Source organism: Teleopsis dalmanni, chromosome 2, assembly GCF_002237135.1.
Source record: "Teleopsis dalmanni isolate 2A chromosome 2, ASM223713v2, whole genome shotgun sequence".
NCBI classification, from domain to species: Eukaryota; Metazoa; Arthropoda; class Insecta; order Diptera; family Diopsidae; genus Teleopsis; species Teleopsis dalmanni.
This window is the reverse complement of record NC_051847.1, coordinates 65,374,899-65,400,300: the sequence shown is the minus strand read 5'-3', so window position 1 is coordinate 65,400,300 and position 25,402 is coordinate 65,374,899. Positions and strand designations below refer to the sequence as shown.

The window sequence follows — 25,402 nt, the reverse complement described above, 5'->3', positions numbered from 1 at the left end:
AAATTGCCCATTTGTAGAGTTAATTTTTCTTAATGGGTTAAAGTAAGGTTGGAGAGGGTTAACATTTAGTACTATTTTATATTATTTTTTTATAACATAGCTTACTCTAATACCTACAGTACAAAACTTTATATGTCTTATATGTAAACACCTTCTATGCAAAAGTAACGTTGCCTATAAAAGTACACGGTTTTTTGACCCCTGAAGAACTAAATATGAAGAGAGTGTTATTATTTATGATAAACTATTATTAATATACTCAATCATAAGAATCTTGACATCGATTCAGACTCGGAAACAGAGGCAATATAACTACACTTAAAATCAAATATGACGTGGGAATAAATGCACTTAATACATTCATACAATGGGCTGAGGAAAACTCCATACCTCTTACAAAAGTTGTAATACTTAAAGATCTAAAAAATGAGGCAGTTACAATGAATCTTAATTGCCATAAAAGCAAGTTCAAATAACAAGTTATTATCATAAAGTATGATTGCAATTATGTTGTTGTAAATAAAAATAAGTAATCATAATATTTTCTAATTAACTTTGTGTTAATGTCTTTTAATTTGGTTAAACAATTTTATATGCACTAAATAAACTAAACTCGATTATTGCAACACTCTCGAATTCTATTAGTTGCATTAATCGAGGTCGTACTGTATATACATTTATATAAATTAGTTTAATACGAATTTACTTTATTTATTAATAACCAATAGAGATATTTTGCACAAAACTTATTTTAAAATATCAATAGTAGCCATAGAAGTATCGTCGTATACAAAAAAAAATCTCCCATTTATCGAGATCTCCAAGTATCAATGGTGAAATCAAAATTCTGTTCCATTAAAAAGAAATTCATTACACCCATATTACTATAGCGTAGTAAAAAAACGTACTTAAGATAACTGTGTCTCGTAAAATGCATTACAAATGGACCTGCCTGTGATATCAGAAACATGCCTCAAAAGTAATTAAATCTTCTAATAGATGGTACACCTTTCGGGGGTTGCATTTATATATATAAACACCAATTGTAGAACACGAAAAATAGAAACAGGTGCGACTTTAATTACATTTTTTCTTTGCATATTCGATATAGTAATTAGCTTTTATCTAGAAGTTATCTATAACGAATAGTAACAATTTATTCAAGCTCTACAGCGAAGGACAGAAATACCTAAGCTTTGTTGTTTCAGAACTTCTAAAATTTGGATGTAAACATTAACTTTCTTACTTAATTCATTGAACAACTAATCTGTAATATATGTATTTTTATTTTAAGACTTAATTATAATTAATTAATTTATAGTAATTTGTAACGTATAATTTATATCCACCTTATGCTACAGTTATCTCTACGATGTGAGTTGTTTGCACAGATATGGAATCAAGTTATATATTTATTGCTTACTATCAGAAATTATCTCAAAGCATTATATACAGTTATATTAATAATATTTTGTATATAAAATAATAAAATAGAACAGTGCTTAAGGATACTGTAAAAATTATTTAATATTTTCTATCAAATAAAAATAATGATGTTAAAAGTAAACAAATTTAAATAATTACTTCTTCTACTTAAATCAATGCCATTTAATATGCGTAGAAAGTTACTAATTTGCAGTGACCTATAATTTTACTTTGTTTCATGATAATAGAGTAAAGTAAAGTAGTAATAAAATCTTCTTATTCTTGTCTATGAAACTTTGTGGCAGAATGAGTTTTAAAAAGTATCTTTTTATACAGCAAACTATATAAAATCTTTGCTCTACAAATACTTTAATCATAGCGAAAGAAATGCAAGTAAACAGCTTAAAAATCTTAAGAAAGATACTTTGTCTTTATGTTGAAAGTCAGTCAAAGTAAAATAGAAAATATTTGCGGAACTCTTCAAAATCAGGAAGTTCATATAATTCAAGTTTTCAGGTTTAAGTTCTCTGTCAGCAATTAGAAAGTGGAAAATTTTTTTTATGAGGAAACATTGAAAGTTTTTTAACAGATGACAGATACGCTATGAAACAGTAATACCCAAGAAGTAAGAGTTTTTTTTTCAGAGATGTAAGATGTTAATCAATAAAACTTTATTATGAAGTTGTTAAAAATATTAAAAATTAGTAAAATTGGAAACTAAAAAGCTCGCAGTGTTGGTTTATAAATTAAACAATTTAAAATAAACTATTTAAATAAAATATATATGGTACATAAATATATATAAAATATCATCTTACAAGACTGGGCATTTATACGTATGCAAACTGTAGATTCTGTAAAAAAAGTGGAGAGCTAGTCACACATGTGCATGCACTGCGCTAATGCACATACATAGACTTCTGAAAATGTATACTCTGCAAAAGAAGCAATTAAACTCTGTAAAGTAGCTTCTATAATACTCTTTATTGAAGCAACAGAGCTTGGTCTAGAAGGGCACACAGTAGACCACATTAGGCGATGAAGCTTCATTCTTTGTCACTGTGAAACGCTGGTACAATGATTTTAATCGTGGTTCAAAATTTTTTCAGGCTCAAAATATAAATAGTGACTCTCATAAAAATTAGTTTCGAAGGCTTATTGCATATAATTAATTAAATTTTGTCAAAATTATTCTTAAGAAAATTAAGTGTTTATATTTTTGACTTATCAATCGTTTCATACAAATAAAGTTTTAAATTAAGTCAGATTAACTTAACTTAAGTGTAACAAATCGATAAAAAGTTTATCTATGAGTCAAACATTCAATAAGTCTGCAAGTTCCACTTTTTCTTTTTGCTCACAGTTAATTCAAGCAATAATTCCAAAATTAACTTTATCAATTAAAAAGTATTTATGCAGGAGCCTCTTCCGCTTGAGCTAATCGGATCAACACCAAATTAAGCTTTTTAGTTCCTTATCAGAATAATTGAATTCGCAAAGGACTTTGGAAATTAAAGTTTAAAATCAATACACAAAATAAAAAGAAAGTTGGAGAAAGGAAAGAGATATTAATAAAACAAAAGAAAAAAATAAACAGAACTAAATAAATAAATATTAAACCCAAATTCGCAAAAAATTTTTACTTATAAAAACATAAGCGTTTTTGGTTTTCAAATTTTTACAAAAGGATTTTAGAGGAAATAAAATAATAAATAAACGAAATATTTAAAAATAAAATAAATAAATAACTTTAAAAACTTAATTCAGAGTGCATATTAAAATAGCAATGGAAAATACCAACCCACAAGAATTTCTGTATCTACGAACATAACACAACTCCTCCACGAAAATGTTATATTTTTACTGTAAAAGCAAATATGTATCTGCATAAAGTTTATATCTTTTGTATTAAAATTAAAACTATTTTAAGAGATTTGGTGTTTTACACTGATCCGTGGTAGTAAAACTTATTTCACATTGAAGGGGAAAACTTAGTAACACATACATACTCCATAATCTTGGCTTCAATTAATTTCTTTAAATAGATAAATAATACACATTTCGGTTTAACATCTCTAAAAATAAATAACAATTTGAAAGTATTTGAGAGGGCTTTAAACATTGAAAATGAGTTAGTTTTCTAAATTATGATTAATACTATTAAATACTATTTATGGAAAATTATAAATAAATTTAATAAACGCATGAAGTTTTTTTCAAAATATTATTGCATTTGATTTGCTATAACAGACATGTGTGTTTTTAAATCTTTAAGATTATTGCACCCCAAGATTGAAACTAAAACTTAAGTCTAAATAGTTCCGGTCTTCACATGGGAGAACTGCAAGATCAAAGAAAACATCTGCCATAAATAATAAGATTTTTTTAAAGAATCATCTATGTGGTGTTTTCTATATCTCTTGGTCAAAGATCACCTTCAACAATGATTTATTAACTATAACCGCAGGCGAACCCCTGTTGAGAGCAGAAGAAGGGAATGACGATCTGTGCAAAAGAGATTCTGACATTGCAAAATATTCGTCGAATGGAATCATTAAGGTTTCGTTAATTTGGATGTCCTTATACTACATTGTGGTGATATGCTTAAGCAAAACATCAGCTGTTTCGATCGTAGTGAAGATTCGACAAAAGGTTCATGACAGAATAGAATGGAGAAACTTAGTTTTCGCCATTTGCTCTCATCAACAGTGGTAATACTACCCAAGGAAATAATAATTGACAGCAGGTTACATATATATACATAATTCCTGATACCTATACAAGTATCTGTTGTTTTAGTGTTATTTTTCTGTAGTATTCTATTTTTATAGGATATATTTGTTGTTGCTTTTTTATTAAAATGTACATTATATCACTAAGACTACTGAGTATTAAGAGCTTAGAAATGCTTTCACTCTATAATTATATAATATGTAATTATAATTATGATCTATAATTATGAACATTAATCGTTTGAAAGATACAAGAAACCCTCTAATAATTCTTAGTTATGACAATGTGCTAAGACCTAATGAAATATGTTATAATTAATTTTTTAATCAGAGAACTTCTTCACTATTATAACTCTATTCTATTCGAAATAGATTTCTTGTCCCACGATCTGAAATTCCAAAATGATAACTATTTATAAATCTTGTTAATAGTCATTTTTTCTATTCATTTTTTTTTATTATAAACATAACATTTCAGAGTTTTGACATTAAGTCAAGACATTTTAAACTTGGTGAATTTACTAATCTAATACAGAAAAAAAAAAAATAACTGAACAAGTCTTAGTGACAAGGTCTCTGCAACTTCGATACTTTTTTTTAATATACGTAACATATATCACATAAATAAAAATTTAAAAATTTAAAAAAATATATCAGTGCTAATTTATTTAGCCTTAATGGTTAATATTATTATCATATTACATATATGGATAGTGGTTTTAGAACTAAACTCAATGATGCAGGCAAAAATCTTTTCTTTATCTTTATCAAACACTAATTATTAATTTATTTATATGATTTGAGTTTGCACAAAATAATGATAATTTTATTAATGTATGCCTTTTTGACCCTTTTTGATAAAATCTACAAAAGTATGTATGCAAAACATAATAGATTTTTTGGATGAAATCACAAAATCAACACTTTGACTTAATTTGATTTGTTTGAAATGAACTTACCTCTCCATTATAAAGGTCGGAGGCATACAAATGATCGAATGGCAAAGCGGCTAACAAGTCCACTACAAACCAGCCTTTTAAATAGTTGATGGCTATCAGCTTTGAATCAGATACCACTTCTCCTTTACTGGACACAAAAGTGGTACGAAAATTAAGCAAAATATCTGCAAATAAAATGAAATAAAAGTAAAAATACACAAAACAATTTAGTAACAAATTGAATTAAAACAGAAAAACACTGATAACAAACGATGGAGGTGTGCTGGTAGTCGAAGGAAAGATACGAAATAAAGATACTAAAATTCATGAGCATACGTACCAATTATGAAAACTGCCTCGACAAATACGTCTGACACCATTGTTTGTCGGTCCGCTTTGGCGAAGGCAGCGTTGTATGGCACCAATATGGCAACGTAAAATGTTGACACCAGTATAATCCAATCCCAGAATCCTTTGAAAACACCATAATGGGGTAAAATGAAGCGTGACTTCTTTATCGATTGAGTTTTGTACTCAGGAAGAGGAGCTTCAGATGAATGCAACAATTTCTAAACGAGAAAGCAGACAAAAGAAAAATTTAAGACAAAAACTACAAACAAAAAGAACAAAAGATTTAATGGTGATTGTATGCCTAGAAGGATATGGCAATTGTTGATGCAGAAGGATTAAAACAAACCGAAATTAGATTTTAGTTTCCTTCAAATGTTGAGGTAAGAATTTAATTAAGTATGTTTAGCGTTAAGTAAGTTTTGTGAAAATTGTTTGTGGAATGGTGAAGAAAAATAAAAAAGTTTATTTTTTAAAAATGTAAGCACAAAAAAGTTTTTTTATTCCTTTTTTTTTTGTTTTTTGATTTGAGTGCTTAAGTACTTTTACTTACGTTTCCCAATTTTAACTTAGTCTTTACTTTCTCAGGTCTATAATGACCTGAAAGTTGATACAAAACTGCACGACTTCTTCTTCTGCCCATATTACAGCCAGCAGGTACATCTAGGTTATTAGTTTCCGCACCATCAGCATCATCCGCGGCATTAGCAGCAGCAGCCAGTCCGGGCAAACCGCCCAGACCGAGTATACCTGCATTGGAGCCAGCACGAAAACGTGCGCCCAACAAAGCAGCTGTAAGGGCAAAAACTTACAGAATGAACCAAAAAGAAGAAAAGAAAAAAAAAACAGTGAAACAATAAAAACGAAGAAAAAAGACGATATGGATTATTTGCGAGTTTTTTATACAAATTGACACAAAATGGTCTTATATAGTACATAATTTACGCTAAACACGAAGTGCTGGTATGAGTGATTTTGTGTGCCCTCATACAAATTTACCCAACTTTACACGAAGAACAACACACACAACAACAAAATGCACAGACAAGACAAATAATTACAATAAATACACGAGGAGGATAATAAGACAGAAATTACATTAAAAAGGACGCACAAGCAAGCCCACATAATTAATTGGCGACAATTATAAAAATTACAAAAATTATGAAAATTACACCAATTACTTAATTAAAAACAATGAATTGTAATGTACAAGCATTTTTTAAATAAAAACATAAGTTTTAATTATACAAACACATCAATAAGAACATTATGAATATTAAATAAATAGAAAAAATTTAAAAAAAAAACAAAGAAAAAACATCGTATATGTTATATTAGGAAAAACATAAAGTCTGTTATATATACATATATATATATGTTATATATACATATATATATATATGTTATATGTACATATATATATATGTTATATATACATATATATATATGTTATATATACATATTGTATATTGAAGGGAATGGCGATGTATGTATATTGTGCAAAATTATATACTTTATGTATATATGTGCTCCGTTATTTTTAAAAAAACACTTTATTTTTAAATAAATAAACATTTTTTTAAAGAGCATTAAAAAAAATTTATCCTTTATATCCTAAAAAATGCATATAAAAACCAATTTAAAGTATTTTCACAGCTTATAAAGCAAAAGTTGATTTTATTTTGATTAGCTACGAAGGAAACCCTAAAGAGTATGATAAAACAATTCTGGAACATACTATATATATAATAAAAAAAGGGTTAGAGAAACCACGAAGAAAAACAGTGTGAAAAAGGATTTAAATTTTTTGATATTTTGTTTTTTTTTTGTTAAATTTTATTTTAAATATATTTGGGTAAACAATAAATTACAATTAAGTTGATTGTGAAAAATTGCTTAAAACGTTTTTAAGAACTTATTAATTTGAAACCAACAATTTAGATAATTTGATTAAAAAAACAATCTTCTTTTCATAAATTAACTTTCAGAACGAAATTGAAACAAATCGTAAATGAAAGAAACGAAGAAAAGAGTCAATATACTTCGCACTGACAATTAACTAATTAATCAATTATTTATTTATAGACGTACTATACACATATTTTGTATTTGTTTGTTGCCGTATAAATACTTAGGTATCACGTTTGATAAGCGGTTCACTTGGCATATGCATATACAAGAGAAGCAGTTGCGCTAAAACACTGCAATGCTTACAACCACTTTTCACACACAACAACCTTAGCGCGAAGAACAGAAAACTGATCTATAGCCAGATAATTAGACCAGCATTACTTTATGGGTGTGTCTCGTATAGCAAAGCTGCCGACTCTACTATCAAAAGCTACAAGTTGCTCAAAGTCAGGCTTTCCGAAGACTCTTTAAAGTGCCTTGGTACATCCGCACAAACGACATGCTGAGAGATCTTAGAATAGACCCGATCAAAAAATACATAAAGGACAGAGCCCTGAAGTTATATTCGAAAACTGACAGGCTATCCTACTTAGCACTATCTAATTTTAGAGTAATCACTCTTCGCACGGGGAGGTACGCAGATCTTAGATAAATCACTAAATAATCATGAAGCTTATAAAGAATACATAAATTAGTCAATGAGATGGGTGGGACCCTGTAGTACCACCAGCTATCAAAGAGTAAAAGTGCCCAGGATCAACATGAACTAACCAACATACATATTTATAATTATAAGCTTATACTCGGTAGCTATATAGTATAAGTGTTTTACATTAAAACATTATACATATCTACTATATTTGTTAATTTAATATAATTGAATTCGTAAAAAGTTTCACTCCAAAAATTTATTTTATTAGACTAAAGCTAATGCCAATGGAAATACTTAGACTTATTTCTGTTTTTATTTCATTGTTTATTTTTGCTATTAGTTTCTTGAATTAGAATAGCTAGCAGTTTTATTTTATTATATATAATATATAAAAATTGAATATAGTAATTTAAAGTTTATATATAATATCATAATAAATAAAGTCATAATAAAGTTGCTGGGTTTCTCACATGTGGAAATTTGGACATTGGTATAGGTTGCAAGACCTGCTATATATGATTTGAAGACCCTGTTTTTTCCTACTTTGACCGGTAGTATTTTATGAAACTGCATATGCCAGTGCTTCTAATGTACCAAAAAGCTTTAACCACATCTCTAAATACTTTATTTTGAAATTGTTGTATATAATTTTTTTAGTATAACAAATACATCTTGAGCGTGAAGTACAGTAGCAAAATACGAGTTTCTAAATACCTTGGTTTTCGAAATAAGTCTGTGGACTTATTTAGTCAGTACATTTTTTATGACGATATTAAACAGACAGGTTATTATCAGAAAATTTTTTATTGTAGTATGTAATAAAATGAATGCATTAAAGGCACATTTAAATACATTATTTCATTTACGAAAATCTTTGTTCTTTCATTATTTTTTTGCGGAGATAAGGTGTCTAATAGAGCCGTTAGCAATTTTAATTTTTCCTACCATTAATTCGATAAATACATCCATAGCAGTTTCAATATTAAAGGGCGGGTACAATTGTAAATTATAGCGAAATTTTCTTAAATAGTATAAAGTTTTCTTTTTAAATGGACAAATTTTGGGTATATTGCTGTAGTGTTCCACATTTTTGCGCAGCACACCAAGTATAGATATTTTATTTCTGTCTGCCACAAAATCACATCCACTAACATTGGTCATGTTAAGCAATAGTAACCTTGAATTTTTACGTGGTACTGTCACAACTATATTAACGCTAAAGTTGTTGATGTCTTGACCAAACATCCATTCCATATTTAATGTACGGCGTGTAGTTCTAGCATTCAACGTACATGAAAAGAGATTTAGGATTGTGGAGTTCAACAAGTAGCATTTGCACTCCTCAAAATACACCTCGAATTCATTCTAAACAAAATGATAAAAAATTGTTATTGTATTCAGTAAATATTTTCTGAAGGAAAGCAAATATTTACAGACCTTTCCAGCGATGCTGGAGTAGAAACAAAGAACTGGTAACAAAGCAGCAATTGGTATTATTTCGAGAAATTTCATTTTAAAACTAAAATTGAAAAGCATTTTTTCCTTATAAAAATGAAAATATGCAAGTATTTTTATATTATCTAGAAAAAAATTGCAACTAAATTTGATTTTAAGTGAGTTGTTGTTTTTTGTGCCAGTTAAATATAATTTTTTAATAAATGTACTTATTTTTCAATTTCAAAATTGAAATTTATAAAGTAGTTGAAATTATTATTATTATTCTCATTGAATTAATTTTTATATTTTATTTGTACTGAGCAATGAAGCTTATTTTTAAAACAATTAAAAACTATTTATGAAATGATTTTGCAAAAATTTATAAATACAGTTATTATAATTACTTTTCTAATATTTTTTTATTTAAAAATATAATAACAATGAAGTCATTAATATTAGTAATTATATATTGAATTTATTTTTAAAAGAATAATGCCCATTAATCCTAATTTTTATCCAGACAAAAATTAAGACTATAAACTTCATAATTTTCCATGATTGAAGCTTCTAGACTTGTTTGGGTTCAATGACCAACAGATGAAGGTATATGTCCCGCTTTTTGTCATAACCACACATAATATTAATCAATATGGGAGTGTACATATAAATTTGATGAAATCTACAGGTATTAGCAATCTTTAATCCCATCTTTGAAAAAAGCTGTTTAATTACAATTTATTCTCTATAAAAACCACCTATTAATTTGAGTTTATGTATATTTAAAGTAAAAAACTTGTATGCCTTTTTGTATTCTGTCTTTGAGATCGGCGAATGATTTCGAAAATAATTTGGTTCAGTGCTACTAACTATTCGTATAGTCCGATAAGTTCGGATAAGAGTCTCCGATCGTGTGTGTTGTGTTAATAGCAGAAAAAGTATGTACTCGAACTACGACAGACAAATTCTGGGTTCAAAAACCACTACAGTCTAAAATAAGTTCTGTCTTTAGAATAGAGTTTTGAGCACTCTTTACATTCGCTGATATATTTTCAAAATATATAGCGGTTTTGGTTTTTTTTTGTATCTTTAAGAATCTATAGGTTTATTCTTGCTTTACGGTAAGCCAGATTTACCTAACTTAACCTTTAAATCTGTGAATTGATGTAAGATGTTTTCTCATAGTCGAATTAAAATTAGACAAGTTGTATTACATTGAAGTAATAACATTCATTCATGAATACATTTAAGCTAGAAGAATTAAATAAACATATCAGCTGTTAACTCGATATACATATATATACAGATAACCTGCCTTCAGCACAGTTTCTTAGAATGTGGTTTCTTAAAACATGTTTTCGTTAAACACGTCCAAAAATTTGCGGGTTATATTTTATAAATTTTTACCTATTTAATACAGCTATGATTTTTAATACATATTAAACATAAAACACAATTGAGGAAAACCCGAATATCTTTGTAAAAACCCGAATATATTATGCATATATATGTAGATTAAAAACAAAATTATTCAAAACTTAAGCTTATACTCGCGTAATATTTATTTTATATTATATTCTTATTTCACATATATCTCAAATCATTATAAGATATTATTTTTTTGTTTAATATAATTAATAATAATTAATTCAATTGTTCATTAAAATAAAATAAAATAAAATAAAATAAAATAAAATAAAATAAAATAAAATAAAATAAAATAAAATAAAATCAGAAAAATACAATCTGTTTTCTATATCCATGTATTATACTTCAGGGCTTGATAGTCTGATGAAACACGATTTCGTACAACATGATATACGTTTTCAATGAACGTATCTATAAGGGTTACCTGTAATTCATAATGGAAGAGATAATGATAAAGTTAATGTTAAGTGACTAGTTCTTGTAAAAATATAAAGAAATAACTGTATAAAATTATTTTTTTTTATACAAGGAAGTTTTATTTTTTATAAGTTGATTATACTTAGTTAGGTTGAGGTAGCGGTGTCGGTCTTGTACCTAAAGCTCACTTTAACTATAATAAGACCCCGCTTTAATGCCATGGTGACATGACTTTAACACTTTAATGTATTTAACTTTCAGTTAGGTACTAATTTTACAATTTCAATTACAAAAAACTGAAAGAACTACTTCTATCTTAGTATTCTGCATAGCAGTATCTACGATTACTTACAAGTTTTAATCTAAGTCATAAAATTTGGTTTCAGAAATAGGAACATTTAAAGTTTTAATAAATATTTAATGCTATAAATATCATTCGCACACATTAATCTTGTTATTCGAGTTCGAAAATAAATTGATAAACAAGCAGTGAAGTATAAATTCCTTGATTTTAGTTTTATTTACTTATCTGAATAATTAAAGCAATTATCTCATCTCATTAAAATTGATGTAAACAAATGAGTTTTCGTTGCTTAAATAGGCAGTTGTTGTTTAATTTGGCATTAAATATGTTTAATAATATAAAGAGAATTCTATATTTTATGACTTTGATAGCAAATTTTTATTTAATTACTGAACGTGATGCTTCACTAATAAATCTCAACTTAAGATACCTTCTCTGCACATTTCAGCTGTGCTCGACTCTGCTCAACTCTTCAGCGAGACTCGTAAATAAAAGTTATGACTAATTTTATGAAGTGTTAAATTTCATTACATAAATATTTCATTTCGTGAAATGTTTGCTGTGTGGAATCTTTAATATCTGAAATGAAATTTAATGAGTTCATTGGCAAATAACAAATTTGCTTGTTTATTTTTATTGTTTAATGGGAAAAGTCCGCATTTAAGTCATTTGCAATTATTTCGACGGAAAAAGGATCTGAAGTGGAAATTGTAAGGCGTTAAATTGAGTTTATTTGCTCTTCTTAAGTAAAATATTACAATATCAATGTGTTTGAATATTTTACTTGAAATGTTTAACTACCATAGGGACACAGCATTCTAATAAACTTAAAGAAATAACAAAGCTTACCAAAAAACAAATGAAATATATATAAATATTCTGTTCTTTGTTATAAACTAAAAATTTAAGAATTTCATTCAAAGAAACATAATATTAAAAATACTTTAAATATTTTAACACTTCAGTGTATATATTCATAAATACCATTAAATAATAAAAAAAGTTAACTGAGCCGTTGTCAACAAAAACTGTCAATTAAATCATTTGACAGTTAGTCACTTGCGTTAACGGAATCTCTAGTAAAATATAAAAAAAAAATAATGGTAGAGCAGTATACACTCCACTACCAAAAAGAAAAAACAAACAGCACTGTATAACTTTAAGTAGAAATATATGTAGAGTGTAAGTCAGTAAGATACAAAGATACAAAAAGTACATTAAAATAAAATTTAGAAGCATTAATTTCGAATAAGAAAAGCGCAACACACGCAGCTGTTGACTTAATAAAATTCGTAAAAATCACGGTAGACAAGGAAAATGATGTCCCGCGGCGCACGGAAGTCAAGAGTAGGAAAACATAGAAAGCAGTTGCGGTACAAAGTTACTAATGACGTGCGAAACAACGGCAATGACAAAGAATAATGCAGTTAATTGAGTGCTAACAGAGTGAGTTCCAATGGAATTAATGGTGATTTTATGCCTTCAATTTATTGAAAACGCCTATTCATTTCAAACAGTCAAACAATTCTCTCGGATGAAAGAGTAGGAGGTTTTATGTTATGTTTGTAAGTTCCAACGGGAAAACGGGGGAATTGTCTTGAGTTTTTATTTTTCTTTAAAATATTTTTTCTTTTAAATTTTTGCATAAATTTGTCAAACTAAGAGTAATTTGGGTGTGAAGATAAAGATCTAAGATGACAGTTTAGAACTCTTGATTAAATCACAAAATGTTGAAAAAAAGTACAGATACTTATAGCATTAGAGAAACTCTAATATCATTCATATAGACAGTGTAAGTAAGTGAAGTGTAAGAAGGAAAGAAACTTCCTAAATTAAGTAAGAAAACCAATTTACTTCTATATTTCTCGCAGTTGTGCGTCAAAGAATGGGCATATTAGAACTGGCCGGAGATATTGATAAATATAAGTTTCTAGTCAATACTAATGTTGGAATTATTGTTGATTGTATTAAAGAATAGGATACATAAAAACTTGAGTCAGGCTCTGGATAAACCTAAACATGCACAGTACAGGCGCTCTGGGGTTCTAATTTTTGAGCTCGGATAGATATGCATTTTAGAAGATTCATCAGGGTAATCCGAGCCTGACTTTATGCAGTGTCCCATTAGAAAAGATATTAATCTAGATACTATCGATTTGCATATATACAGTTTGGAGGTTGTATATTTGGAGTATAGGTGTCATGGAACTCTTGATCTGGCTGCTGTGGAAATATAAGCCCAAAACCTATTTGCCTGTCGTAAAAATAGTCGTATATCAATTTTCGCCTGTAGCTGGTAGGAGCAGGGATTGGAAGGCGAAATTCTATAAAAGAATATCCAAGCTAGAGTTATCTCCAAGTTACTTCGTAGTATGTTAAAAAGTCATTTACATTTGTTTACTATTTTAGACGAGGAGAAGACTGTTGAAATAGCTTTAATAGCTGCCTGACTATCAGTGAGAATATAGATTTCTTTTCATGAAAGTCCTTGCTCGCAGTAAGAGTATATGCTCTCAGGATGGTGAAAATTTTTGCTTGAAATATAAATAAAGTTAATGTGCAAAGATGGATAAACTTGTCTTTATCCATCTTCCCTTGTGTTGTAATTAGCCCTGGATTTCAATCATTTCTTTGTTTTTTTGATTCAAACAAATTATTTTCAATACACTTGCTATACAAATATTGCATATATTTTCAACTTTGTTTTTGAAAACAAAAAATTCATTTCTTTAAACCCATAAACTTGTTTTTAAAAGTTACTAGTAGATGACCCGGCGAACTCTGTTCCGCCTTAAAGGCAATAAATAAGCAGTTTTTTTTTTTAATTGGAAAAAATACAAAAAAAAAAAAATACCTACATTAATCATTCATAATTTATTTGTGTAATTTTGTAGCACATCGCAAAATTAGTCTATTTGTTTGAGCTCTGTGTGTCTCGCTCGACCTTTCAGTCGCTTAAATTTGGCAGATATTGCGGTATTCTTCCTTGCAGTTAACGGCTTTGTACGAGGAGAAGATGGTCGCATCGTCTTTGGTGCGCGGCGTTATTTAATAAAACTAAAACTCATTTTTTCAACCACTACCATTGACGTATAATTGTTAAATTATTGCTATTTTTTGTTGGTTTGCAACACCAGGTGTTAGTTGATTAAAACGATACTTTAATTGACAACGAGCCAACTTATATTGAGTCTAGATACAACTTTGAACACATGTAATAGAGTTATTTTTATGCCTGTAATTTTAATAAGAATATTTTCTATTATCAAAAAAATTTGATAGATCTTCAAACCTACTTTGGTCGGTGATGGAACGGGGGTATCCTATGTCCTTCTCCTGAGCCTTAAACTACGCTGCCCTTTTGCGCAATTTTCAGGGCTAAAGTCGGTTTCAGACCTATGTCCTTCTTCCTGGCCTCTACAATACCTCGCCTAGCCAATTTTCAGCTAAAATCAGGTGTCAGACCGTGTCTTTGAGTATATAAGTAGGTCTGTTTGTAACGAATAACGACATCTTTCTTTTATATATGAATTAGATTTTAGTGTAACTTAATTTTATGTTTTAGTTTTTAATTTGATAATAATTGGGATTTCTAATCAGAAAGATAGTATTAAAAATAAAATAATAAAAAAAAAAATCTTATGACGTTTTCAATTTCTCGGGCAAGCCTATTTCATGACGAATTGTGATAGAGTCAGCAAGTTCACTTTACTTTTTTATTTTTTAGAGATATATATCGAGACTACTTCATGTTTATGGTCACCTTTTAAAAATTTTAAACTTTGAACTCCGTTAAAGTTGTTTATGATAGTTAATTTTACTAAGATCACTTGCTAAATGAGGAAGAGAAAAATCGGAACCGTATCAATTTTGTTTATTTACTAAAATGAAGTTACTTTAACTCATTAAATTCAGAAAAAGTTTTTCTGTGAAATATACCCAATTCGTTTAAAAATTAAAGAACAATTTTGTGTATTAACAGACAGATAATAGCATTAATTTGTGCTGACACATCTCAAATAAAAATATAGGCATGAGTTTCATTATATTCGACAAAATTAGTAATCGTATATCCCGTTCTTATTAATTGTATATTGTATAATTGTAAAAGGTATATAAATAACTCCAATATACGTTTAGTATCATACAGTAAAGAGTAGTTTTTTAAAACAATTACGAAAAGTTTTCAATTATATTAAAAATTGTTTAAAGCTTTAAGAAACTATTTAATGAAGAGGTTTTTTCGAACAGTAGTGAACTACAACAACAAAAATTTCTATTTAAATTATTTTAATTAATTGAATTTTTGGCTGACCATACAGCTGTTACGTAGCTTTCATAGGGTTATTCGTACAATTTTTGCAACTTTTTTCATCAGGGTTTATATAAGGTGTAGCAAAAAATATTAACTATGATTGGGGTGCTCCATTCCGTTCGGAACCGGTACTCTGTCAACTTCTGATATTATCTTATATAAATTATATGTTAAACTGATTCAGTAGATTATAAGCATTTTAACTCTACTGATGGTCTCATTATTTTTTTAAATTCAATCAAAAAGTAATAAGCATACTATACAGCTAATATTAATATTTACTCACATGCATTTATGCGCATACATACATACATGCATATATTATAATTCAAAAAAAAATTTTTTCTTGTAACGAGTATTTTTTTGTAGCAACGAGTATTTGGCTAGCATCACCGACAAATGAAAATATTGACTTATCTGATTAAATATATCTTAACATGTTATAGATAAAAGAAAAAATAAGTAAATGATTCAAAAATAAAAGAAATGTGAATTTTTTCTAAAAAATATAATAAATTAAAAAGGAAATAAATCTTAATGAAATAAAAGTCGCTGTCAGCAACGTTTTAAATTTAAATCATTTTAAGCCACAGCCTGTTACTTTACCCCTCAATCGCTGTTGTTATTGTTGTAATTATTGGTTTTTGTATAAATAACAAGTATTTGGATTGATGCTATTGTTGTGTATATTTTGAATTTGTTTACATAGCAACAATGTTGGCATCTTCTTCTTCTCCATTAAGAGAATGTTTGCACGCCTCTATTTCTGAATTCTTTATTTATTACCAAAGTGTGCGTTTATGTTATGCTTTTTGTAGGAATGTGTGTTTGCATATGAGTGGCTTAGCAATGTTGCCAAATAAAGTCGATGTTGCTGCGTCATGTCAACGAGCATTAATTTTCAATTGACATGGAGTAGTACTTAATTTTGTGCTATACGCTGCTCGCCATGTGTGTGTGAATTATACGAGTATTTGTATTGTTTATGTTCGGTACTCTATTGCACTTGTCCTATAATTGACACAACCCCAAAGGCTGCATAAAATTTGCCTTCATTGTTCTAACTTAATTAGGAGCCATTGAACGTGGCAGATTTTTCTTTTTTCTTTTATGTTTTATTTTATTTTTTTTTATTTTTTTTTCGCTTAATGGTTTTGTGTTTATTTGTTTTACGAAAATCTTTGTTTATGTGCATATTTTCTTTGCGATTATTTTTTCTTGTGTTTTGCTTTTTGGATCTTACTTAAAACATATTGACGTCTACTGAAGCATATTGTGTAAAATAGTAACAACAACAATCACAATGAACCCATTGTGTTCGAAAATAAAATTTGCTTGCCATAAAAACAGGAAAAATTGGTGTCAACAATTGATTAAGTATACCACTATTTACTGTATAGTTAAGGACAAGTATTGTTATAAATTTTTGTTTTCTTTGTTGCCTAATATTTTTTTGAAATTATTTATTTTTATATTATTTTTTCTTTCAATATTTTATAATTACGAAATGTTGAAAAAAAATATAAAAAAATCTTTGCTTAAGTAATTAAGTCAGTCGTAGAAACCGTCTTAATTACAAAGTCTACTTACTTTTAGACATTTTTATGTTTCAATGAAATACAATCATTTTTTATACGCATAAAGCACTGCAATGAAAATTAAAATTTGTCAGCAAAATTTAGAGAAGAATCGCCTAAGAGTTAAGTGTAATACTTCTCTATCTACTCGTCTTTTCTTTTACGTATGTTTATATGGATCCCAGTTTTAGTTTCTGACGGTATTGTGAACCGTGTCGGTTTTGAACATGTACCTGTAATTTTATTACTTACTAAATAGCTATAACAACCCTGTCGCAGCACTCCTCTCCACCCTTCTTCCTATGTACCTTTTCTAGTCCTGTATAAGAAGTGCAGCTAGAGCACTCTCCATCGGAGACAATGTTAACCTCTACGCTTTCTTCGCCCAACCACCACTCAAATACCTTTTTCGCTGAAGTATCTTCATCCATTCTCACGACATTTAACATACAACAGTAAATTTGGTAAATGTTAATTCGCTGAAATATATTTGTGTCACAATAAACTTCGTACAGTTCATGGTACATTAGGATGCGATAATTCTTGCTAGGTTATAGAGAACCACAGATATTGGAGAGAACTTTGATTTAATTGATCAACGATTTAGTCCTTTGTTGGAGTTAAAACAATTTTGTATAACAATCTTCATGCTACATTAGGATGCGATAATTCTTGCCAGGTTATAGAATACCACAGATATTGCAGAGAACTTTGATTTAAATGACCAACGATTTAGCCCTTTGTTGGAGTTAAAACAATTTTGTATTTCAATCTGAAAAGTCATAATTAGACTTTAGCTAAAAAATTGCCATTTGAAAGATTAAGAGTATCGAACCACTAAACTAAAATCTTTCAGAAATGTACAAAGTGTACAGCCCTTTAAAAACCATTAACTCTGTTTTGAGTCTCAGTTTGGATAATGCTTTATTAGAAATCGATTATGTTGGAGTGGTACCTTGTGCCCAAAGCCAACTTCAGCTCAAATAATAACTCGTTGTAGCACCACAGGATTAGGTATATATTTAGTTTGGGTTTGTCATCTTATAAAATGTTTTATACGTTGAACATCTGTTGGTTATTTGGTGCTCGAACAAAAGAGTTTAGATAACGATTTTTTGTATAGAAATTTTATTATTGATAAAGTTCATTATTCGTTTGATGGACACAAATACATTGTATTTGGTGTGGATGTTTGTAATTTTTTGGAATATAATAAAGCTTTTATATTTATTTTCAATAGTGATCGCTACATATTCACATGAATAACAACTTTTTTGGCGTGAAAATGAAGAAATAGATACATAAAAAATTTGGGTCCAACAGAAAGTTAAATTGAGCAGGATGTTTTCCGAATCACGTGAATTAAGGATTGTATACATTATCAAATTCTTCTTGACACGGTCATCAAATTCTTCTTGATTTAAAAATGAAAATCTGATAATCTGATGATGTGTAATATGTCTTTCATTGACTTTGAAAAAATGCAGTATTGGAAGATATCTCGCGAAAGATATTTAAACCGTATTGTATTTCTCATTCACATCATTTCTATAAAGATAGTTAGTTCTCTGGTGGTCGTTTTTATTAACTAATTGATAATAAATTAATCTGTATCTGTTACTAATTATTTAGAGATTATAATAATTACAATTAATTCCAATTAAGAAGAAAAGCTGACTATCAAAAAATGTAAATTTTTCTAGAAAGTTGATAGTAATAAGTATATTGCTTTCCATTTTTCATTATTTTAATACTAAATATTCATGAGTAATAAAACAGCTGAAATTAATTGAAGTATATTTATAATATGCTTTCACTAGAATTTTATTGTTCTACTTTATATTTTGTGTACGTAAATATGCTTAAAATCCTTTAAAATTTTATTTCTTCGCCTTCGGTTTTCATCATCATTTGTTTTTTTTTTTTTACAAAAGCTTAACAATTTTCCATGGTTAGAATTTTTTCCCTCCTCAACATTTTCCCATTGTTATGCATTTCGTCTTCTTGTCAGTTATAGTACTTTTACCCTTTGATATATCAAAGTTACATAGAAATTTATCGTTATCCATTTTTAGAAGAATTAATGGTATTTGGAAAAACATTCGGACGTTGATGAAAATTTACAAGTTGTTGCGTATTAAATTTTATGGTTTTCAATTGGGAATTAATGTGGCAATTTTACTTTTGAACTCTTCCCTGACTTTTGACTTTCCTTGGGTCGCTTGCATAAACAAGGCCGGAGCAGATAATCGTAATTATAAAGTAAAGAAATCAAAGTTGGAGATAAATGAAAACAATGTTTTTTTTTATATCAATTGAATTTTAATTGTGTTAAACTTTTTAATGTAAATACTTGAAAGTCCTTGTTCATTTATATGAATATTGGTATAAAATAAAAAGGATAAAAGAATATTAAAATTTCATGAAATTTTTCAGTAAATATGAATTTATATGCTTTCAGCAATATTTTTTATATTTATTTAAGGATTAAAGTTTAACTGTTATTTCGTAATTTTATGCAAATAAGGGAGAAATAGCTTGAAGCACTTTGGTTTGTAAATTGGAATATGGATACAAAGTGAACGATAACAGGTTAACGAAACTGGTCATACAAAGGGCTAATTAGTTAATTTGTGGTTTCATTAATATCATTTCTAATTCTTTTATACATTTTAGTGATTATATCTGTTTATTAGGGTATAATAAGTTGGGTTATATATTTAATTAAATTTTCATTATGGATTGTATATTTGCATTTGGCAGAGGATATAAAAGGAAATAAAATGAATTATATTAAAATTATATTTGTTGTAGAGTGTGGTATTTTCAAATTCATATATATATATATATATATATATATATCTATGTTTTCGCATTGATGTCTAATTCCAGCTACGATTTTCACTATGATTGGCACCTATTATGAATTTAACGATAACTACACAATTATAGATTATTATATCTTATATATAAAATTAACATTGTCAAAATGTTAGTTACCGTACTGCTCCGAAACAGCTTTACCGATTTTTACCAAATTTTATATGCGTACTGAATAGGTCTGAGAATCGGCTACTATCTATTTTTCATACCGCTAAAGTGACTAGGGTGTCCCTATCCAGTAAAAATATCTTTATTGCTTTAACAAAAATTTTTTTATTTTTTTGACATAAATTTTTTTATATTTTTGAAAAAGAAAACTTGCTATGATATGAAAAGTTGTTGTCTATGAAAAAACTGAATTCATAAAACTGCCCCCTAATTTCTGCACTATCGTTGATTATCAAAATGCTCTCATTGACCGCGTATTTCCAGATGTACACATACAATACAATAGTACAATAGTACGCGATTGGTAATTAAAAAATTAATGAAAAACATTATCGAAGCCACCATTTTGAATGGCAAGTTCCGAAACGAAAAAGTTTTATTGACACGAATTCCAATGATTCTCACAGACAAGCCAATTTAATTCAAACGCGTTCAATTTCCTATTAGATTGGCATTTGCAAAGACCATCAATAAGTCACAATTCCAAACGATGTCTGTTTGCGGTCTTATATATAAAATTTCCATGTCACAATGTTAGTTACCGTACTCCTCCGAAACGATTTTTACCAAATTTTATATGCGTATTCTATAGGTCTGAGAATCGGCTACTATCTATTTTTCATACCGCTAAAGTGATTAGGGAGTCCCTACCCTACCGAGTCCTTACTTCGTTTCTTCGTCTTCGCCTTGCATGGCAGATGGAAAATGTACTAAAAATTTTTCTAAAGATTTCACTAATGATACTATAACAAATACCGACGAATATCCAGTATATCGTCGAAGAAATCCCGATAATGGGGGACTATGGCGGGTGGTGCTGTATTCGCCTCTGCTAAGCAAGACATACAATATAAGTATGTCCATAAAGGCAGTGATATGGCTGTGTTTAGAGTAGAAAATACTAATGTAAATGCTCCTCCAATGAACAAAAACGGTGAAATTACGCTCTACCAAATTGGTCGGTACATCAGCTCCAATGAAGCTGCTTGGCGTATCTTCGGTTTTCTAATTCATGAACGGGATCCAGCAGCTGTTCAGTTAGCCGTCCATGTTGAAAACGGTCAGCGTGTATTTTTCACGAACGACACTGTGATTGATCGTGCTACAAATCCACCTAAATCTACACTCACTGCATTTTTTGAAATGTGTAATAGTACGGATGATTTTGGTGCCTTTGCAAGAACATTTCTCTATTCACAAGTACCACGCTATTTCACATGGGCTTAAACAAAAAAATGGATGCCCCGCAAGCAAGTTTCACCAGTTGATGCATGTCTCAATTTTTTTAAATCGAACGCTTATTTACAATTAATCCAAGACACACAGTGCTTTTATCTTCGACTGTTGTTGGTTAATGTTACTGGCCCATTATTATTATTATTATTTACAGTCAATCCAAGACAATTTAAATTTGAAGATACAACAGTTGTTGCCAGAGAACTTGGTATCATACAAATCTATTGATTTTAATTTAATAATTTAATAAATAAACTATAATAACTTAAAAATAATATTGTTTGGCGTTTGTTATTTTTATTTTCCTTTTCGTTCATAGCGCTCCATGCCTATTTCATGCATATACCACTTACTTACACACTTATAATAAGTAAGTTACTTTTTGTCTACACTAGAATTTATCTAGAAACTAGAAATAATTTATAAGGCAAAACAACGTTTGTCGGGTTATCTAGTTATTATATAAAATAAAATTAGGCTAAAAATAGGCAAAAAAATAATTGTACTTGCTTAATAATGATTCTTCTTCGCTGCGACAAAAATATGTCAGTGGAGTATATATTTATTCAACAAAACTTGATCTGTTAGATTTTATTATTTGATTCGATTAGTACTATTAAGGCATGAAAAAGAGTACTAAAATATTTAGTACTATAAATTGAATACCCAACGAAGGCGAGAAGAAATGTAATGATAATAGAAAAATTTATGTATAACTGTAAAATAACAATTTGCAAAAACTTCACGGAAAAGTGAAGTTCTCATCAATCCTACCGATGAGATATGTCAAAATCAGTAAAGAAGTTGTCAAAATGGTGTCTTTGAAAAAACAATACAAACACAAGAATATATATATCGATGTATAAAGATATTGTTACATTTAAAAAATACTCTTGGTACGTTACATTATGCACAATATTTATTTGGTATTTAGCTATTTAGTATTTAATTTTTTAAGTTTTCCTTCCAGTAATATATAGACATATTTTTATATAGACATTTTTTATAGAAATTTTTAAGTCTGAAACCGAAGTCTCTCTTTTACCTTAAAATGTATCCTTTAATTTGCAAATATCAAGAATATCCAAAAATTTGATTAAATTTAAAATTTACACTGAATAACATGTTTTACGAATGTGTGACATATCTTCGGTGTATTATGTAAACACTAACAAATAAAAAATCAAGAATCTTTTAAACAAAGCATCTTAGCGAATATTTCTGTTATTTCCTCTATACTGAATCCAGAAAGGATGCAAGGCATAAAATAGCACAAAAAACTATAGCACTCTTTCACTCTTTAAAATACAGCTACCTTCCCTTCCCACGTACTAAGTGGGGATGAATATTTCATGAGATATCTATATCGCTCTTAATTACGAAGAACACCCGAGTATGGTAAGAGAAATTAAAGTTGTTATAGACATATTTTCTTCACATGTCTTTGTTACTCTTCCGTTGGAAACATAATAAGCGATTTTTTTGGGGCACAAGCTATGGTGCATAAAAAGCGGTAAAAGTCTTAATCGCTAAAATAGTAAAAGAATTGTGGGTTATTTAGCGACACAGAACTAATGCACGAGCCCAAAGAAAATTGAGCTTCTCCAACAGCGAGTAGTGAGGGACATTAACACCCTAACAAACACTTATGTTCAAACTTATGTTCAGGATTTGATTCTGATTATATACTTCGAGAAAAACTTTCTGTCCTGAAGTAAAGGACATGTCTTTCTTTCAGGTTAAGCTCTTTTACTAATGTTAGCACAAACACCTTTTGTAATCGTATTAAGAAATAATACTACAGTTTTCTTTATTTGAAATTTTTTTTTGAAATTGATTTAAATTTTAAAAATTATTCATAGTTAGGAGTAGCTAAGGATCTCAGAGTTTCTTTGAAACTTTCAAATCAATAGGATGGTTATTAATTTTTAAATATCTGTTGTTAATGGTAAGTCTTTATGAAAGTTTCATAATAGACACAAATATGGAGAAAAATATTTAATCTTTAACTGTTTCAAGGGTTATTTTAAAAATTTATTTTAAGATTTGATGTTGTATATTTGGTAGGTCTAAGTCACTTTTTAGGCTTATATTAATGGTGTTTCAGTGTTTAGCCATCACTGATGTTCGAGTATTGTCGATGGCATTTAGAGATATCGACGATGTCAAGGCGGTTAGTGTTCTTTTCATGGAACCACCGCAAATAATTGGCATGAGTGCGGGTAGCAGAATGCCTGTGGTGGTGTTGGTACATATTCTTTGTAGATAAATGAATTTACTGAATTTGATTTTATTTATAATGTTGTGAATTTTTATTGTAAATTTTAATATTGAATAATGTGCAAAGAGTCAATATACTGAAGGCATGGGCTTGTACGTTCATAAGTCTGTGTTTATGGGCCCATGATGGTGCTAATTCTTTAGAACTTTAGTTTTTAAGTTTAATTAGCGACTGGGGATATCGAAGGAGGATCAAGATTAATGATTAATTTTTCATGTATGCGAAATTGAAAATATCATAATTATTTATGGTAAAGTTACTTCCTTCGTTTTAGTAAAATATACGTATTTACTTTGCATTTGCTATTTAAACATACTAAATACTTCCATTCTATACTGTAGTCAAGTTCTCTTCTGCTATTGAATTTTTGCCTTACTTTAATTTATCATTCATTGTTAATTCAATAAATCTACTTATAAATTATTATTTCATCTTGCTACAGAATTACGATGATAGTAATATTAAAAAGCACATTGATTGACATTCATTAGAACACAATTTCTGTATATGTAACAGGATTTAAAATATTTGCGAATATTTTTCTTTGATTTGTAGAGAATAAAGTATTATCCTTTTTTAATATGATATTTTGCATATTTTTTTGTTTTGTTTAGAGTATAATTTTTCAGAATTCTTTGATTCTGTTTTAATATCTGATTGAATCACATTGAAATTTTTAACTTAATTATTCCGTATTTATTCCATTTGAACGTGTTTTACATACAGCAAAGCACACAGAGCCAGAAGATAAAAATCACACAAAAAAATTTAATCCCTAATTTCCATGAAAACTTTCACTAAGAATAATGGTGCAAAAAGAATTTCGCGACGAGGAAGTGACATGAGATATGAATACAGGAGGAAATGAAGCCGAGATGAGAATGGAAATTGTTTTGCTAATCTCAATGATGAAAAAACAGAATTCTTTGAAATGTTCAAATATAACATTTTTTGCTTTATGTTGTTAGGAGGTAAAATAAGTAAATATGTAAAGAAAAAATTAAAAAATAAATAAACACAGCCAAAAACGGAAACAAAGAAAATCATGAAAGCCACATAACAAAATCATATTTCAGCAAACAATGGAAAATTGTAAGACTCGAAAGCAAGCAAGGAAAATTAAAATGAAAATCAAAAGTAACAAAGTTATTGACTTACGAGTGAAATAAACAAAGTGGAAACTCATGTGTCACATGCAGGTGACACGCAAAAGAGCAAACAATAACAGCAACCGAAAAATAATTGGTAGGCAGGCAACAACTGAACAAAGGACTAAAAAGAAAGTTAAGGTTTTCAAAACCACTTAGCTTTTTTTTTTAACCTATGAAAACCAAATAAACAGTCTATCAA

The 25,402-nt window shown here is 28.6% G+C and overlaps 1 protein-coding gene across 1 annotated transcript in view; it reads right to left on the bottom strand.

The window, feature by feature from the left end:
* Positions 1–25,402, bottom strand: part of LOC119674727 (potassium voltage-gated channel subfamily H member 8-like) — a 68,834-nt gene that overhangs the window by 21,542 nt on the left and 21,890 nt on the right. The window contains exons 5-7 of the mRNA XM_038085883.1: positions 5,997–6,235; positions 5,436–5,664; positions 5,117–5,280 (exon numbers count right to left, since the gene is read on the bottom strand). Coding sequence (XP_037941811.1) covers positions 5,117–5,280; positions 5,436–5,664; positions 5,997–6,235 — 632 coding nt within the window. The remainder of the gene's footprint in view (positions 1–5,116; positions 5,281–5,435; positions 5,665–5,996; positions 6,236–25,402) is intronic.